We start from the raw sequence: 19,035 nt of genomic DNA on the forward strand, positions 1-19,035 counted from the left end.
CCCCACCCCATGTAATGGTAGTAGGATGTGGGGTCTCTGGGAGGTAATAAGGATTAGATGAGGTCATGAAGGTAGAGCCTTCATGAATGTGATTAGTGACTGTAAAAGTCACAAGAGAGCTTGCTTTCGCTCTCCATTCTCCACCATGTGAGGATACCACAAGAAGTCAGCAGTTTGCAACCCGGAAGAGGGCCTTTACCAGAACTCCATCAAGCTGGTACCCTAATCTTGGACTTCCAGTCTCCACAACTGTGTGTAATAAATTTCTGTTGTTCATATGCCACCTAGTCTATGGGACTTTGCTATAGTAGCCTGTGCTGACTGAGATATCCATATTTGTCTCACTACAGAGAATGCCCTTTCTCCATTCTATGACAATAACTGTTTAAAAAAAAAATCCCTGCACTTTAAGACTCTCTTCTACTGCCTATCTTTCCATGAAGACATCCCTAATACTTCATTTGGAATTAACACCATTTGTGCTCCCATAGCACCTTTTCCTTCTACAGTAGCACTTATCACATTTCACCCAGCACCACAGGTTTGTATACATCAGATTCTCCAACTCTATGTTTCTAGTGGGTAGGAGTTCTTTATTTTAACCCTGATAATGCTTAGCACAGCACTGAGGTGAGCTTCTCCAAAACATGTATTAAATTGGATTAAGTATTGAACATGAAGAATTTCAGAGCTAGAATATTACCAACTGAGTAGCTTGCCCAAATCATCAGTAATAAAACCATATATAGCCTCAAATTAGATGTTTGTGGACAATTCCCAGCCAATTTCTCAAGCTCTATTATTTCTCAACTAATGTAATCCAACAAAAAGGAAATGTGTTAACAGGCATTTATTAGACTCCTAATAGAATCTGTGATAGGAGAAAAGTAAAACATATTTATGTAAAAAATAGAAAATTATAGCACATTTCTAGATTTTAAATATAGCCTGTTACTTCTAAGAAGAAGACAGAATGCTATCATAAAATACCATGTATTTTGGAATCAGAATCAGTTAACCTCTCTGAGACTCATTTCCCATATTTGTTAAATGTGAGAAACAACTACACCTACCATACATGTTTATAATAAAAATTTAACATGGTGCTGTAAAGCTCCTAGAACAACACCTGAAATACTGTAGGTGCTCACTAAATGTTAGTGCCCTCTCTATCCCACTTCCGAGTTGGTGAAAAATATTTCCTATGATCACCTACATTCAGTCATAAAACAAGTTCAATCACAACCTTCTCTCTAAGATCTTAATATTTTAAAATCAATGACACTTAAAACAAATATGTGCCTTTACATAACTCTAAACTTGCATACATGATAATCCCACTATTAAGAATGGCTTGCCTTGGCTGGTCTGAAGGTAGTGAGTTATCTCAAATGATTGTTCACAGTCAGTTACAGATCCAACTCCTTTTTCTATTCTTTCCCCTCTTCTCACTACTGCACTTGACTAGTCTTAAAAAAAAAAAAAAAAAAAAAAATTGCCTTCTAATCTTACAAAGCTATTCTTCATTCCTAAGACCCAAATCAAATGTTACCTCTGTGAAGTCTTTCTTCTCCCTACCACGCACAGTATGCAGCATTCCCAAGAGCGTTCTCCTCATGCCTATTTATTATAGAATTTACTACTTTATACATATCTGTCATTTTCTCATTAGGCCATGAGCTCCTCAAGAGTAAGACCTGCATATAGTTATGTTTATACCCTCAGCATGATGCCCCATGCATAACAAGGATTTGATGTGTCTGGAAGGAACACTATAACATACATTTATAATAAGGACAACTGTTAATATGGCCATGCATGCTGCAGAATGAACTGGCTCTCTATGGGAAATTGAAAGGGAATGAAATGATCATGTCACCTTCAAACAGGCAATAAAGGGTTTAAGAGTTATATAAAGAACTAGAAAGAAAGTACTTAGGATTCACTCAGAACAGAAAAAAAGAGGAGGTTATTTCAGACATATGAGACAATACATCTAACGGTTTCAACTTTTAAAAGGGGGGTAAATTAAAAAAGGAAGAAGATACAATTTGGCACTTAATAGTAGCCCTAAAAATAAAAATACAGTGGGACCTGATGAGTTGAATGAGAAGTAGTCACTGACTTTCACTGGTCAAATAGGGAAGTTAACCTTCATTCAACTGGACCAGAAATCACAAAGGTCAGTCAGTGACAACAGAGTAATACAGTCTGGTGATAAGTGAAGCAAGTAAACCTCAGCTTGAAAAGGTAAACCTGATAAATAGTATGTGTGTGTCCATGTGTGTCTGTGTATGTGTTTGTATGTGTTTTGAGAGCATCAAGTTAATTTTTATTTTTCCTGTAAAGAGGAAAAATATTAAAAACACCACCATAAAGTATTTCGGGTGTTATGCAGTTTTTAGTAGAACTGCAACACAGTCAGGAGATGCCTCTCAGCAACCGATGACAAAGTATCAAACTTAGATGTCAGAGTAGATAGAAAAGTTTAGCATCATCTGCATCTGCATTTCCATCCAGGTGGTATTTGAAGAGGCATATGATTGCCTGCAATTGTATGTGGAGAAGAAGAAATAACAGTGAGAAGTTTTGAGATGAAAGGCAAAGAAAGCTGGCACTTTAGCAGTCAGCAAATCAAGAGGCAGAAGCTGTCAGAGAAGACTGTACCATAGAATCTAAAATCCAGGCCAGGTGCATGGCTCAGGCTTGTAATCACTTTCGGAGGCTGAGACGGGCGGATCGCTTGAACCCAGGGGTTCGAGAGCAGCCTGGGTAACATGGCAAAACTCTATCTCCACGAAAAATACAAAAATTAGCTGAGCAGGATGGCATGCCCCTGTAATCCCAGCTACTCAGGAGGCTGAGGTGGGAGGATCGCTTAAGCCGGGGAGGTCGAGGCTGCAGTGAGCCGTGATTGTGCCACTGCACTCTAGCCTGGGTAACAGAGGGAGACCCTGTCTCAAAATAATATATAAATAAATAAAATTAATATAGATGATGAGTTAAAAGTCACCAGCCTCAAAAGTCATTGAAGTATCAAAGAATCCACAGATGGAAAAATAGCCTTTTAAACTCACTAGGAGGAAAATGAATATTTTCCTTAGATGTCACAAATGAAGTAAGTGATAAAAGGTATAGTTGACAACTAAAAAGTTGACAACAGTGCCGTCCACCAGATTTCCAGTAGTAGAAAAGAAGAAAATGCAAATAAAATTGGCGGGAGTCAATGAAACAAACCATGCTTCCGTGAAGACAGGGATTAGCTGACTCTGTCTGAATAGAGAGGAAAGAAGAGAATGGAAAGTAAAGAACGGCTGAGGAGGCACAGAAATTTTTCACACTAAATATACAAAATGTTATAGGGTCTAAAGCAGAGTTTCTTAACCTTGACATTTTACACTGAATAATTCTTTGTGCTGGAGAGAATGTCCTATGATTGTAGGATAGAGAACAGCAACTCGGGCCTCTATTCACTAGATGCCAGTGTAGCACCCTCCCCCAGTTGTGAGAACCAAAAATGTCTCCAGACATTACCAAACGTTCCCTGGGAGGTAAAATTAGCCCCCACTGAAAATCACCGGTCTAAAGAAAAAGAACAACATGCTTTTTGGGACACGGGAATGCTATATCCTTCCTTACATATTTATCCATAACACAAAGCCCTTTGGGTCAGATGGAGTGAAAAACAAAAGAACATCAACAACCAGGATTATATTTAGAGAAAATATGAATTTGTAAAAATTGGTAAGAGGTATTTGAAAGACAGAAATTTACTAAGATTCTTAGTCTGCTTAATTATCAGCTTTCCCAGTTATGTCTCTATCATTGTGAGAGTTTAAGATATCCTTCACTTTCTAGTTTCATGCTGTATTGTACACAGTTGGATGAACAGAACCAATATAGAAATATTAGCTCATTAACATTGGTAATCAAGCCAGGTACAGTGGCTCATTCTATAATCCAAGTGAGAGGCTGAGTTGAGACAGGAGGATCATTTGAGGCTAGGAGTTCCAGACCAGCCTGGGCAACACAGCAAAATGCTGTCTCTACCAAAAAAAAAAAAAAAAATTTAGTGGGGCATGGTGGCACATGCCTGTAGTACCAGCTACTTGGGATACTAAGGGAGGATGATCACCTGAACCCAGGAGTTTGAGTTTGCAGTGAGCTATGCTCATGCCACTGCATTCCAGTCTGGGCAACACAACAAGACCTCATCTCTTTAAAAAAAAAAAAAAAAAAAGAGTTTAAGATTAGTAATTATAAGAAACAGGCCACAATTTCAGGCTCCAGACACATACTGGTATATTCGTAATCTAGTTTACCTGTCACATTTTTAAAAATTAAGGGCTTTTTCTTTGAGGAACAACGATGGATCAAACTAAGGGGACTAGAAGTCAAACTACATTATGCACTTCCACATTGTTTGGCACTTAACGCCCGTAGTTTAGGGCTCTATTACTCGTCACACGTCAACACAAAAATAGTTTGTCACAACACTTTCTGCAAACTAATTAAAAAGATAGCACTTGGCTGAATATACCACACTTTTATAGCAGCCAATCTTTAGGCGAAGCACATGCAAGAAGCAGCAGGAGAGGGTAGGTGGTTCTTGGCACTCCCCTAAACAAGAAACAATGCATATCATGTACTTGTGTAATAGGAGATGGCATTAATTTTTCCAAAGCACTTTACTTCATGCGAAAGGTCACAAACAGAAAGGAAGTGGGCAATCGAGGAGAGAGAGAAACTAAAAGATGAACTCGGCAGTATGACCTGCAATGTAACCTCTTCAGAAGCCAGTCTCTGCAAGGCTGACATACAAACAACAAGAAAATCATATGCAATATGCAACAGTAGTAAAGTACACAGGCCTTTTGCTGGCCATGCAATTAGTTAATAAAGGCCAGACTGTCAAACAGGTATTTTTTTTTTTTTTTCTTTCCCCAGTGGTGGGCTATCACAGGCTGGTATTTTTAAGAACTGTGTTCAAGTAGCCTTAAAATCCACAGCCATATCACTGTTGTCCTCGTGGCTTTTTCTTAGTGGTCACATTTCTGACCCATTACTTCATGGCAGTGATTCAAATAATTTTTTTTTTTTTTTTTTGACAACGGCACTAAAATGAATGGCCCCTGAACACTGTCTTCTAAATTATACATAAGCAGAGTGCAAATCTAGGCTAGGTCCCACCATCACCAGTCTAGAGAACCACTAGGTCTTCAGTTCAGTTTACAGCTACCTTGACGTTCTCAGGCAGTATAGAAAATTGTGGTGTAAAACATACATTTTATAGTCATATTGGTCTTGAACTCGATTTTATTTTTTTAATATTTTATTTTATTTTTTTGAGACAGAGTCTTACTCTGTTGCCCAAGCTGAAGTGCAGTGGTGGATCTCAGCTCACTGCAACCTCTGCCTCCCAGGATCAAGCAATTCTCCTGCCTCAGTCTCCCGAATAGCTGGGATTACAGGTGCGTGCCACCATGCCTGGCTAATTTTTATATTTTCAGTAGAGACAGGGTTCCACCATGCTGGCCAGGCTGGTCTTGAACTCCTGACCTCTGGTGATCCACCCGCCTCGGCCTCCCAAAATGCTGGGATTACAGGTGTGAGCCACCACACCCGGCCCCACGTTGGTCTTCAATTCTAAATTCACCTTTGCATATTCTCAGGCCAGTTACTCGTCTGCTCAGAGTTGTTTTCTTCACCTATAAAATGATTGCTGTGAGGATGAAATGAGTTAAAACTGATCAAGGAGACAATCTGCCACCAATCCCTGAGCATCCCCTGCCCATTCTTGCTGGCTATGGCAAGACTAAAAGGCACTGACAGTATTTTACCGGGGCCATTTCCCATGGCTGTGTTTGCAGCAAACAACCTTGAGGATGAGGTGGTATCTCCCCACCCCAATGACCAAGCTGACTTCTTAATGCTACAAAATTGGCAAACCCCCAAGCTCAGCGTTCCTCTCCTGCAATGCGACTGACTCCATTTGTGGCCATCATGCTGGTCTACCTATGATGGGCCTTATGGTCATAGTGAACCAGCATGTCATGCTGACATTCTGGCTACTGCTTTTGCAATGAATAATAAACTGTCTTTTGTCAGTCGGGTCTTCTGCAATCATCCATGAAACAGTAACAGGTAGGTAAGTAGGGGAAAATCCCAGACCTTGCACAGTTCTTAACAAATACATGCAAAGCACTTTGAACAAAAACTGGTACCTATGATATTGTGTACTACTGAGAATCACCTCTGGGAAGGCTTGCATACTGTACTTGGTCACTGAACCAAAGCAACCACCCAAGAATCAGGATGATGCAGAGGAAGCCAGCACTCCCTAGGGCTCAGACCATTACCTTCCGTATAATTCATAAAAGAATGTTGGTGTGGCCTTCACTAGAGTAGGCTAACCCAGACTCCAGAAACAGGACAATAAAGTTAACTGGGATATTCACTCTTTAGCATTCAGCCTTAAAAAATCATCTTTCATAATTCCAACTTTTTGTCTAACTGGAATCCAGAGGTCTTATATTTATGTTAGGGTAGATGTATTACAGCTTTCAATAAACTTTGACTCCCAGTATGCCAGAGCTAAATGGAACTTTGTAGATCATCTATTTCGATTCCCTTATTGTACAGAATAAACCGACACCTAGACCGAAGAAAAATAAATGACTTGTCCAGAGTCACATTTTTAAAAAGTAGTCGGTTTATCTCCATATGACCTTTTTTTAAAATTTTTATTTTCTTTTAGAGTCAGGGTCTCACTGTCACCCAGGATGGAATGCAGTGGTATGATCACAACTCACTGCAGCCTCAACCTCCTGGGCTCAAGCAATCCTCCTGCCTTTCACAAAGTGCTAGGATTACAGGCATCAACCACTGCACCCAGCCCAACCTTTTTAAATAACCAGAAACAAACTCCTAAAAAACACTTACTAGGATCAGTTAAATATCCTATTTAGCTTATTTCAACTCTATATAGCATATTAAAAACTTTTAGATTCCATAAAATACAATGTAGGCATCTTGAAAAACATGAAGTGGTGATGCTAAGATCAAAATGAAGTTTCGACTAGTTCATAACTACATGGTGATGAATGAGGATAGGAAATGCTTTAAAATAAATCTCTGTCACATTCAGTAATTGATTTAACATCCAACGGCCATCCTTCTGCCTGTTATCTCCGTGGTCAGACAATAGGATACACCATTGATAACAGTCACAGAAATCAGTAAAAACAACAAGAAATAAGATGTCCTTCAGAGTTATAAACATGCAAGTAGTAACATTATTTAAGGAGGAGAGAGGAGGTTGAAAGTAGGGACTTGTAACATACCTTGATCTACAATTAGCTATAACAGAACCCATAGGAAGAATGTGAAAAATTGGGCCCAGAGCCCTATACAGTTCCTACTGTAAAGTGTAACTAATACCCCAGTTCCATTTTACACAGAGATAATGGCCATTTAAAATCTAGTATTTTGTCCCAGACCGACTCAGCTTATTTAAAAATGTAGGATTTGGCTCTCATGGGAACTTACAAGACCATCTGAATGCAGTTTGATGAAGCAAGTATAGGTTGTAATGAAGAAGCCTAAGAATTTGAGATAAGAGAATACAGGGAAGCCCTACTTTCGTAAAACAAACACGTGAAAATCTGAACTGCCAGCATGGATAAAATCCAGGCCATTTTTGAATCATAAACTTATTCTTCCCTGTAATAGCTTGTTTAAAGACCATTAGCACCAGGCGTTGTGGCTCATACCTGTAACTCCAGCACTTTGGGAGGCCGAGGCAGGCATATCACTTGAGGCCAGGAGTTCAGGACCAGCCTGGCCAAAATGGCAAAACCCCATCTCTACTAAAAATACAAAAACAATTAGCCAGGTGAGATGACGCACACCTATGATCCCAGCTACACAGGAGGCTGAGGCAGGAGAATCTTTTGAACCCAAGAAGCGGAGGTTGCAGTGAGCCGAGATCACGCCACTGCGCTTCAGCCTGGGCAACAGAGCAAGACTCTGTCTCAAAAAAAAAAAAAAAGATCATTAGCTAGTCAGCCAAAGTGGGGGTGGGGAGGTGGAGAATGTAAATTAATGCAATGTCAATGAAAAACAAGCTGAGGGCACCCTAAGAAATTTATTTTCACTCACAAATATTTTATGTACACATCGATTCTTCTGAAAAACGTTGATTTTGTAATGGGAGGTACTAGACTGCAGAGCATATTATTAGAGGAAATGCCTCTGCCAAATTTGTTTTAACCCATCGTAACTTTCTATATGTTCTTGCCCGGTATCATGAGCAATGAAAGTGGAAATAAGTATGGTACAAACTTCAGAAAACAATGCAGCTGGGCACGCTAGCTCATGCCTGTAATCCCAGCACTTTGGGAGGCCCAGGAGGGCGGATCACTTGAGGTCAGGAGTTTGAGACTAGCCTGGGAAACACTGTGAAACCCCATCTCTACTAAAAATACAAAAATTAGCTGGGCGTGGTGGTGCATGCCTGTAACCCCAGGTACTTGGGAGGCTGAGGCAGGAGAATCGCTTGAACCCGGGAGGCGGAGGTTGCAGTGAGCAGAGATCGGGCCACTGCACTCCAGTATGGGTGACAGAGAGAGACTCAATCTAAAAAAAAAAAAAAGAAAAAAAAAGAAAAAATGCAGCCTAGATAACGTGTAACCATATGAAACTCTGTGAAACAATTATGTCAAGAAAATTGCTGAAAGGAGTGCAGAAAGGGAGGAGCCTTAAGTTGGGGAAGATAATGAACATATTGAACTACAACCTAGGCCCTCAAGGGCACAGCCATCTACATTTGAAGATTTCAATAATTCAAAAGCAAAAGTAATCAGGTATAGGATATTACATAGATACACATCTTACATTCTTTTCTCAGAACCAATGACAAATAAGAAATCCCTACTCAAAATGAAGTTTCGCTCTTGTTGCTCATGCTAGAGTGCAATGGTGCAATCTTGGCTCACTGCAACCTCTACCTTCTGGGTTCAAGCGATTCTTCTGCCTCAGCCTCCCAAGTAGCTGGGATTACAGGCGCCTCCCACCATGCATGGCTAATTTTTGTATTTTTAGTAGAGATGGTGTTTCACCATGTTGGCCCAGCTGGTCTCAAACTTCTGACCTCAGGTGATCCACCCGCCTCAGCCTACCAAAGTCCTGGGACTACAGGTGTGAGCCACCATGCCCGGCCTCCTTGCTGAATTTCTTATCAGATATGAGACTAAAATCCATCTGGTTTTAAATGTAGTAACGAGCCCATATGGCGCCTCTGTGTGACTCAGAAAATGTGGCCCCAGGAAGACATAGTCTTGGAACTGGCACATGATTTGGTAAGTGGTGCGGCCTCTATGGTCTTACACCCTTGATCAGGGCCCACCCATATGTACTGACCTGGTCTCTGTTATACGTATACATTATTAAAGCTCACAATGCAAGTGTACAGGCTATACAAAGTCTTACTATCTACATATAGAATCTTTGTAAACAGTTTCAGCCAGCACAATAGACTACTCAGCATTTAAGACTTTATCAGTGATGGCTTTTCAGAGAGCAAAAAACACCACCTCCATAGTTTTCCTCCCTCCCCTGGGCCAAACAAAAGAAGAAATTGCCAGTTGTCTGGCTCTAACAATTATCACTCATCTGTCTGTTTTGAGGAAAACTTGCCAACTGACTGGGTTAGTAAATGGTCAGTCTAGAAGTTGCAGGCTAGGATTACTAGTCTAAATCTACTTGAGTCTACAGTTAGTGAAATTATTTGCCTATTGCCTCTCAGCACAATAACAGCACTAAACTGCTGTCTGGAAAGTAGTAGTTACACAATTTCTTTAGTAAATCTGTGTGGAGTCTAGGACATTTGTCCAAGTTGATTTCTCATATTTACCCACTCCACCCATCCCCAGCTCCATCACCTCATTAGTGTAGTCTGGTTTTCTGTAAGCCCACAAACATCTCAATAAGGATAACTTCTTTGTAAAGGTTTACTCACCCAATTATCCAAATTCAGCAACCTAGACTATATCAAAGGGGCTGAAAACAAAGATAGACCAAACTGGCATTTGTTCTAAAATAAAACTAGAGCCAGTAACATAAACTTAGTTGTTGTGGTGGGATGTGTGTGTCAAAGAGTCATATGAACCCGTTATCTAGAGAAATGAAGAATAATTTTCCTTTGCCTAACTATCTACAGCATTTCCCTGAAAGGAAAATTCTTACACATAAGCCCCACCCCACTTCACAAATTGCAAAATGAAGAATTAGTGATTGCCCAACCAGCGAGTAAAGCCAAAACTAATTTGTTCTATTTTTGATGGTACATAATTGCTGTTCCAAGGAGTCTACCCACCCTCGTATAGTCAACCTTTCCAGATACTTTTACAGAATTAAAGACAGAAGTGAACTTAATTTGGGCTGATGCTTTATGATAGCACTTTATGTGGAGTAAATCTGAATAAGATTTTATCAGTAATTTAAAGCTGTATTTGTTTAAGGAGTTCAGTGACATGTACATTAATTAGGTACACATCTGATCAGAAATCTAATTTTTTTAGGCAATCATTAATATTTGATTATGGAATGAATGCTAGATGATACCAAGGAATATGTTAATTTCAATTTTTAAAGACGTGACAGTATGTAGGAGTAAAATGACAAGACATCTGAGATTTGCACTAAAATACTTTAGCAAGGGAAAAATAAAGGATGGATCAAGCAAATGTTGCAAAATGTAGATAACTTATATCTGGGCAGTGGATGGATGGTGGTGGTTCATTGTACTATTCTACTTTTTAGCACGTTTGAAAATTTGTTTAAGTTTTGTAAAAAAAAGTCTTATTAACTAGCTTATATTATGAAGTTTAAACGTTTATCTCTTTTACTTTTAGCTTAATAACACACCAACAAATTAACGGTTGGTTAAAATTCCTCTTAATTTTGAGCAGATCTTTCTTTTTAAAGCCTGGATGTCTATGATATCACAGAACAACAAATAGATTATTTGTTGTTAAATAGATTTTTTAAAAAGGATTGTACCCAAAATCTCTTCTCCCTTGGGTGAGTGCCAGAACTGCCAGGTGATTGAGTCAACAGCCATTTTGGAATAATTCCTTCCTAATGAAGTGTTGCATTCCTACCAAGCCTGCCTTAATAGTCACCTAGAAGCTTCTCACTCATTCATAGGCCACACTGTATACAGCTGGTGGCCAATATGCTGGTATGTATTTGTAGCAATGTAGCTTACTCTCCTTAAAGCAATACAGTAAAATCTTCAGTAAACCAAAGCCTGTGTAAATGGTGGTAAGTAAGAATTTTGTTTTCTACATTCTTTCATGAGAAAGGGACCAATACATTTCCCTGCCAGGTAACCTCACACAAACCCAGTTAAATAACAGAATTCAGTTGTTTGTTTAAGCTACAGCCAGAGTATATTATTTGGAAACAGATTCAGCCTGATCAGGAAAATAAGTTTTAAATCAGTATGAGTTAATTTCTTTCCATTACTGACATTCACAATAAATAGCTATGTGAAAATATATCTTAATCTTTCTTTAAATGCATCAGTTTTGAGCTGTATCCTACAATGGGTATCTTCACAACATGCCCACCTGGATATCAAGTTTATAACTATATTTTAAGTCACCTGGACATCATAGTTTTTCCTGTCTTGAGGGGGAAAAAAATGTATCAAACACCCCAAATCCAGGAGAAGGAACTGGTCTCTTCTGCATGGTAGACTGGAGTTGGGTCTTCAGTAATAACCCCTGTGGTGCTAGTGGTACCTGGTAACATTTAACCAGATGTGCTGATTTATATAAATTAGCCTATATTATATATGCTGTTATTTACAGTGTTCTTTGAGAGCAGGTTGGAAAAGAATATGATTTCACTTCAGTAACATGTTGCTACTGCCAGAGCTTAATAATATCTAGGTGGATTACAATTATAATTGTTACAAAAAGGAACAAAAGAAGAAAAATTGAATAACTTTTTCACCTTCAGAGTCCCTGAAGCACAGTGACTCAGTGCTATGGATAATTTCTACAATGGAGGTAGCTTTTAAACTTATCTCTAAATCAGTCCCCTTAACACTTCAGTGACTCAGTTTCCTTATTTGTACAAAGGCAGTAAGCTGCCTGACAAGGCATAATGTCACAGATATCAAATGGAAGTTTTGATTTAAAAAAATTTAAAGCCTCAAATTGACACAATGAAAGAAAAGGGTAGACTGGTTCTTCAAAAAATTATCATGGAAAAAAATTAGACTCACATCTTATATTCATTCAACAGAATGAAATCTTAGTAAAAGGACAGAATGGGCCGGGCGCGGTGGCTCAAGCCTGTAATCCCAGAACTTTGGGAGGCCGAGACGGGCGGATCACGAGGTCAGGAGTTCGAGACCATCCTGGCTAACACGGTGAAACCCGGTCTCTACTAAAAATACAAAAAACTAGCCGGGCGAGGTGGCGGGCGCCTGTAGTCCCAGCTACTCCGGAGGCTGAGGCAGGAGAATGGCGTAAACCCGGGAGGCGGAGCTTGCAGTGAGCTGAGATCCAGCCACTGCACTCCAGCCTGGGCGACAGAGCGAGACTCCGTCTCAAAAAAAAAAAAGAAAAAGGACAGAATGTATATTCCTCCAAAGGGACAAATGGTATTGGGGAGAGAATAAGGAATCTTTCAACATATAACCATATCATGGTACTTTATACAATCATAACATTAGCACTGTCAAAATGCAAGAAAGACATTAAACCATCCAACCATAATCATATTTGATTCAAGTAATATAAGGGGTTAATAAAAATGCTCTATATTTGTATAACAACATAGAATTTCCTAATACTTTCTCATTCATTACTGTATTTTATCTAAAACACCTTGTGAAGAAAATCAGGCAGGCAGCATTATCTCCAACTGGCAGACATTAATCAAAGAGCTCAAACTTCTGGTGCTAAATGGCTCATCACAAATCACAGGCAAAGAAAAGATAGATGGGACACTGAAACCCAGGTCTTTTGGTTCTCCGTTCCATATTCTTTTGCCAATAATCTGAAGTCTCCTGCTAATAACAGTAAAATGTTACTTGGTTCATCATTGTTGGTACTGTTTCTGTGCTTGGAAGTTTAGGCTCTGACATCACAAGAATTCAAACAAGCGGGAAGGTAGAAGAGTTCTCACAGCCCTGAAGAAGTTTACTGAGTTTCAAAATTGGAGAAAAGACAAAGAGGAATGTATTGATAGGTTCATAGGTTCATTTGAAGGAGTACATATACTAAAAAAAAAAAAAAAAAAACACACATACAAATAAACATTTTTTTAAAAAGCCTCTTTTCACCAGTTTGCACTCTCAAAACATCTGATACATAGGGGAAAAAAATCCCCAGCTAATAATTATTTACGGAGTAGTTTTGCACCCAAGCACCAGCCTGCCAGGTTTTCAAGAATAGACATAAAATGGGACCCGTTCCCAGAGGCAGTTTAAAATCTTTGCAGAGACAAGATCGGCATGTAACATTCAGACTCATGACAGTTATGAGTCCACAAGAAGGAAAGCCCTCACTAAACTGAAGTAATCGGTGAAGGTTTAATGGAAGACTGAGAGAATATTGAGACTTGAGCTGGGCTGTGAAAGGGGGTAAAAGTTATAAAAGAGAAAGGGGTGGACATTTCAGATTTAGTGGGGATGTTCAGGGTGGGTGGTACTAAAGAGAGGTAATGGAGGTGGCAGAAGGAAACTGAGGTGCAGAGAAAAACGCCTAGTAAATGGATGACCTGGTAAATGGATGAATGGATGAGCTGCAACTGGAATCCAGGTCTCTACACATCAAACACTCTTTTATGCCACTCTGCTCCTTCTAAATGGTATTCCTGCCTCCATTCTAGCATGCCTTTCCGAGAAATTCTCCAAAGTACTACATTTTTTTCTGAAACGCAAATCTGATCAGGTCATTCTCCGCCTTAATCTCTTCAATGAGCTACCCCTACTTTCAGAAAGAAGCTGAAACTCTAACATGGCATACAAGATCCATCATGATCCAGACCCCGTCTCTTTTCTAGCAAGTTCACCATGTATATATACCCTTTGTTTCAGTCACATTCATCTAAATGAACTTCATTGGATATGCACCCTTATCTGTTTACCTTTGTATAATGTTGTTTTTTCAACCTAGAATGCCTTCGCCTCACCTATTTTCTTCAGCCTTGCTGCAAATGTCACCTACTACGATAAGCCTTTTCTTACTCAAGCATGCAATTCTACGTAGATGCCTCTCCATGACCACACCCCACCATGCATATTCCTATAGAAACTTATCACACTGTTTTTTTTTTTTTCTTTAAAGAGATGGATTCTCTGTCACCAAGGCTGTAATACAGTGATATAGTCATAGCTCACTGCAGCTTCAAACTCCTGAGCTCAAGCAATCCTCCTGCCTCAGCAGCCTGTGTAGCTGGGATTATGGGCACAAGCTACCATGTCTGGCTCACATCGCATTTTAAGCATTAATTAACTTCCCTGTCTGTCTCAGTAGACTACAAGTATCTTTGTATCACCAACCCTTAGAATTATGCCTAGCACACAGTAGGTACTCAGTAAACCTGTATTGCATAAATGAAATCATTGTTGCTCCTCCCTTATCATTAAAAATCAAGACTGGGTGCAGTGGCTCACGCCTGTAATCCTAGCACTTTGGGATGTGGAGGTGGGCGGATCACTTGAGGTCAGGAATTCGAGACCAGCCTGGGAAATATGGTGAAACCCCATCTCTACAAAAATACAAAAAAGATTAGCTAGGTGTGGTGGCGCACACCTGTAATCCCAGCTGCTCGGGAGGCTGAGGCAGGAGAATCGCTTGCACCCAGGAGGCAGAGGCAGCAGTGAGCTGAGATCACACCACCGCATTCCAGCCTGGGCAACAGAGCGAGACTCCATCTCAAAATAAATAAATAAATAAAAACATAATTTATCCAGTTGTAAACAAATAACCAAATACTCAGGAAGTTACATAATAACCAGAAAAATTAACAAATTTGACTTTACTGTTTGAAGAACCAAAGGCTTCAGAAGTTATGCAGAAATACAAAGTCAAAAATGCAAAAACATCAAATACTGTTAGGTCACTCTACACTATCGTGTGGTATGGGGGGTACAGTGTTATGCATCAATATTGGCCTCTCTTAATGGTTAAGTCACTGCCTTAAATAAGTGGGATTCAAGATGCAGTTCCTTCATAACACAGAGCTTTCTCTTCTACTCAATTTAACAAAATGCATTCCATGGTTGACATCAAATTACAAATTAATCTAAGATTCATGCTGTTTGATGACATGTTGCAATCTGGGACTAACCAAAATAGTTACATAAAATCCAAAACTCTACTACTAATGCATTATTCAAAATGTGATGAGTCCAAGACAGGAATGCCTTATTTTAAAAGAATCAAAATGAAAGGGTCATTATGAGGATGCTTATATGAAGAAAACTGAAGTGAATTTCATTAAATTTTTATTTAAGTAATCTTAAATAGAAATCATTACAATGTTGAAATGCCACTCTGAAAAAGTTCTAATACTCATTAAAAAGTTGAGGATATAAATGAAAGCAGTTCCTCTCCATAGAAAATATGCTTTCCAGCCTGACCAACATGGTGAAATCCCATCTCTACTAAAAATACAAAAATTAGCCGGGTGTGGTGGCACGTGCCTGTAATCCCAGCTACTTAGGGGGCTGAGGCAGGAGGATCGCTTGAACCTGGGAGGCAGAGGTTTCAGTGAGCCAAGATCGCGCCACTGGACTCCAGCCATAGCGACAGAGCGAGACTTTGTCTCAAAAAAAAAAAAAAGAGAAGAAAAGAAAAAAGAAAAGAAAATATGCGTTCCATTTCCGTTTCTCCAGATTTCTGAGGAACTAAATGAAAACAACCAGACTACATAAGCCTTATACCTTATGAATCCATTATACTAGAACGACTGAATTAATTTCCCTCTGTAGTGGAAATTTTAATCTAAGCTATGTAGACATTGAGTAGTTAACTTCTTTTTTACCACCACAAGAATGTTTCAATATCAGTCACCTATGTGGTCAATGCCATTTCCCTTGACCACACAATGGAATCTACTGTCCTTTACTTTCTATCTTTTGTAATGCTCTAGTTCTTACTCTTCCATAGGTAATGAATGCCTTTGAAAAACTGATGAAAGCTATGGGGCCCAGAAAAATAAATGTACCCATATACACTCAAATATTTTCATACAATTTCAGGAGTTTAAGAACCTCTATCCCCCAAGATCACCTACACAAATAATTTCTATCACCATATGGCTCTCTTTTATAATCCCACACCACAACTCCTTTACACTCATATACACACACAAATTAAGGACTAGTTCAGAGATTATTAACATAATACTCAAAATAATAAAATTTCATCTAAGTAAAGTTTTATCTTACTAGCAAACTTCTAAGAGTCCCAGATTAATTCCTTCCTGAAGAGTTTACTAAATCTTACTGTTTGGTCAACTTGCTTGCCTTAAAATGTGCCACAATGTCTTCCTAAATTTGTTTTTGTTAACTCTGACACATCTGCTTGTAAAATCACATAAGGCTCAAAAGTTACGTTCGAGCAAAAAAAGTAAATTCGTGTCAATATTAACAAACTCTTGGATTCAGATATGTGTTCTACCGTATCAAGCTACGTTCAACTTGGAACAGTGAAGTTAGCTAGGAACTGAAAATGATACAATCTCATAACTATCTAGTTACCTTGTCCAAAGCAAGTAAAACATAAAAGATGAAACAGGACAAATGGCTAAAGGGAAGAGAAGAATATAATCAAGGTGTTACTACTAACAGAGATAAGTGTTTTTTTGTTTGTTTGTTTTCTCGAAAGCATACTTGTTTTAAAAATGGCAGATTCTTGCTAGATGTACCAAATCATTTGCGGAAAGTATCAGTTAACTTTTTACTTAAATTTTTAATCACTGATGAAGCCACAGTTTTGTACTGGATCCAAACCAAATGGCCAGATGCCACAAGAAACGGCTTTATTTATGTCACCCTCTCCAATCAAGTTGGTAGTTAAAGCTGAAATCTATACATTCAACATGTGGCTTGTGCTTCAGATCTGGACTAAGAATACAGCTATAAGGAGTATCTGCTGAATTTGTACAGGAAAACCCTTTCCCCTCACACCACCCAAATTATAAAGTTTACAAAAAGCGGAACCTTTCTGAGGAGTTGAGGAAACTCCAGTATTTCCCAATGCAATACCAGGCCTCATCGATTTCATTCCTCTGCACATTCAGTGGCAGGAAATGGACTGCTACCACCGGTTCACACTATCAGCACAGTGAGATTTGCACAGTTTGTGCCTACTGCTTTTGAGCGTTCTTAATCAACTAAGTGGAAGTACTGTATGACTATGCCTATTACACACACTCGACAGTTGGTGGTACCTCACTCAGCCTCCAACTCCCACGCGCCCCCACCCTTCCAAAGAAACGTTTCTTGGGAGAGCACATGGAGAGAGGCGAGGAGGAGGAAAAAGGCACGTAGGCGCCTCTTCCTGAGATTTCTGGTAAAGTAGAAAGACTGGGAACATAAATAGTGCTCTTCTTGATTTGCATAGCTGTAGGTGGGCTCCCAAGGACTTGGAATAAAAAGGAGGGAGGTTCCCCTGCCCCGGACCCTACGCGTTAGGAGGCAAAACAGCAACTGACAAGAGGTGGGAGGAGAATGGAATCGCGCAAAGGTTTGCGCCCACAAGTTAGACAAACAACAGCCCTACCCAGTACTCGGGGTGTCCCCAAGTTGAGGCTGGGCCTTTCTCCTTCCCTCACCGCCTCCCGGGCTGACTACAGTGAGAAAGGGGTTAAGTAGAGAAGGGGTGCTCTTCCGCCCCCACGCCGTCTCCGCGCCTCGGCGTGGCCACTCCTTTTAGCGGCTCCCCGAGTTGCACAGCGAGATCGCGGTCATCCTTGGGAGGGGGCCCCGAGTGTCCCCGTGTTCAATGGCAGGAGGATCCCGGGGCTCTCCCTGTCCCTAAGGCCGGCGCGGGCTGCGGGAGCACTCACCAATTTGGGTTTGTTTTTCGTTTCCTCTTCATTGGCGGCCCGGTTCCCCGCGCTCCGCTTGTTGCTCCGGCCCCCACCGGGTTCCTCGCTGCCGCCTCCCGCTCCCGACGCCGCCGCCCCGGGCTGCTCCATCTTTCTCCGGCCCTGTCACCTGTGCCCTGTAACCCCACCTCTCCTCAACTGAGAAAGCACCTCGGGGCGCTCACACTGCCCCGCGCTGACTCGGCGGCACCTCTTCCTGAGGGAGAGAGTGTCTGCCCGGGAAGCTGCCTATTTCAGGCCCCCGGGACTCCAAGCTCCCAGGCACCCCCGACGCAACCACGCCGTTGCCACTACTCGGCGCTGGGGCAAGCCCTGCCCCTGAGCAGTTGCAATTACCACGGTCGCCGCCGCCCTCAGGGCGGTGTTTAGGGTGGAGGGAAAAGTAGGTGCCTATCTCTTTAAGAGGGCCTCAACACACGTGATTCTTCAAAGTGCCCGCATCGGCCGCCCGGGCCCGCAAAGCTGCTTCCTACTCCCGGAGCGTAGCCGGCCCCAGCTACTGAGCATGCCCGGCGCGACGACTGGAGCCTAACAGAGGACTTTCAGCTGCGGTTAGGCACTGATTTCACTTCCTAGTGGCCCAGCGAGAACAGGGAGGGAACTAGTCAAGAGAAAGGAAGGGTAGCCCATTTTAGAGATGGGGAAACTGAGGCCCGGGAGGATCCGCCTGTAAGTTTCACTGGAGGGTCAACCAGAGTATCAGCTTTCACTTCTGTGGGCCAGAGCACCTTCCCTCCCTGAGGCCTCTCCGGGGGTGTGGTCCTGCTACACCGTGTGGAAATACTTGATTGGCAAGGGAACTGGCATCCTATAGGAAAACCACCCGGAGTGCTGATTAATTGCCTCCACAGACTGTGTAGGTCAGAGTGGGAAGAGTGGGTACTTTCTGTTGCTGTG

The 19,035-nt window shown here is 40.9% G+C and overlaps 1 protein-coding gene across 4 annotated transcripts in view; it reads right to left on the reverse strand.

Moving 5' to 3' along the window:
- Nucleotides 1-18,630, reverse strand: part of DIAPH2 (diaphanous-related formin 2) — a 940,316-nt gene extending 921,686 nt beyond the window's left edge. For all 4 annotated transcript variants that reach the window (XM_011937272.1, XM_011937270.1, XM_011937273.1 and 1 more), the window contains exon 1: nt 18,097-18,630. In XM_011937272.1, the coding sequence (XP_011792662.1) occupies nt 18,097-18,228 (132 nt within the window). In that variant the 5' untranslated portion in view covers nt 18,229-18,630. The remainder of the gene's footprint in view (nt 1-18,096) is intronic.
- Between the last annotated feature and the right edge of the window lie 405 nt (nt 18,631-19,035).

This window comes from Colobus angolensis, unplaced genomic scaffold (assembly GCF_000951035.1).
Source record: "Colobus angolensis palliatus isolate OR3802 unplaced genomic scaffold, Cang.pa_1.0 Scaffold161, whole genome shotgun sequence".
Classification (NCBI taxonomy): Eukaryota; Metazoa; Chordata; class Mammalia; order Primates; family Cercopithecidae; genus Colobus; species Colobus angolensis.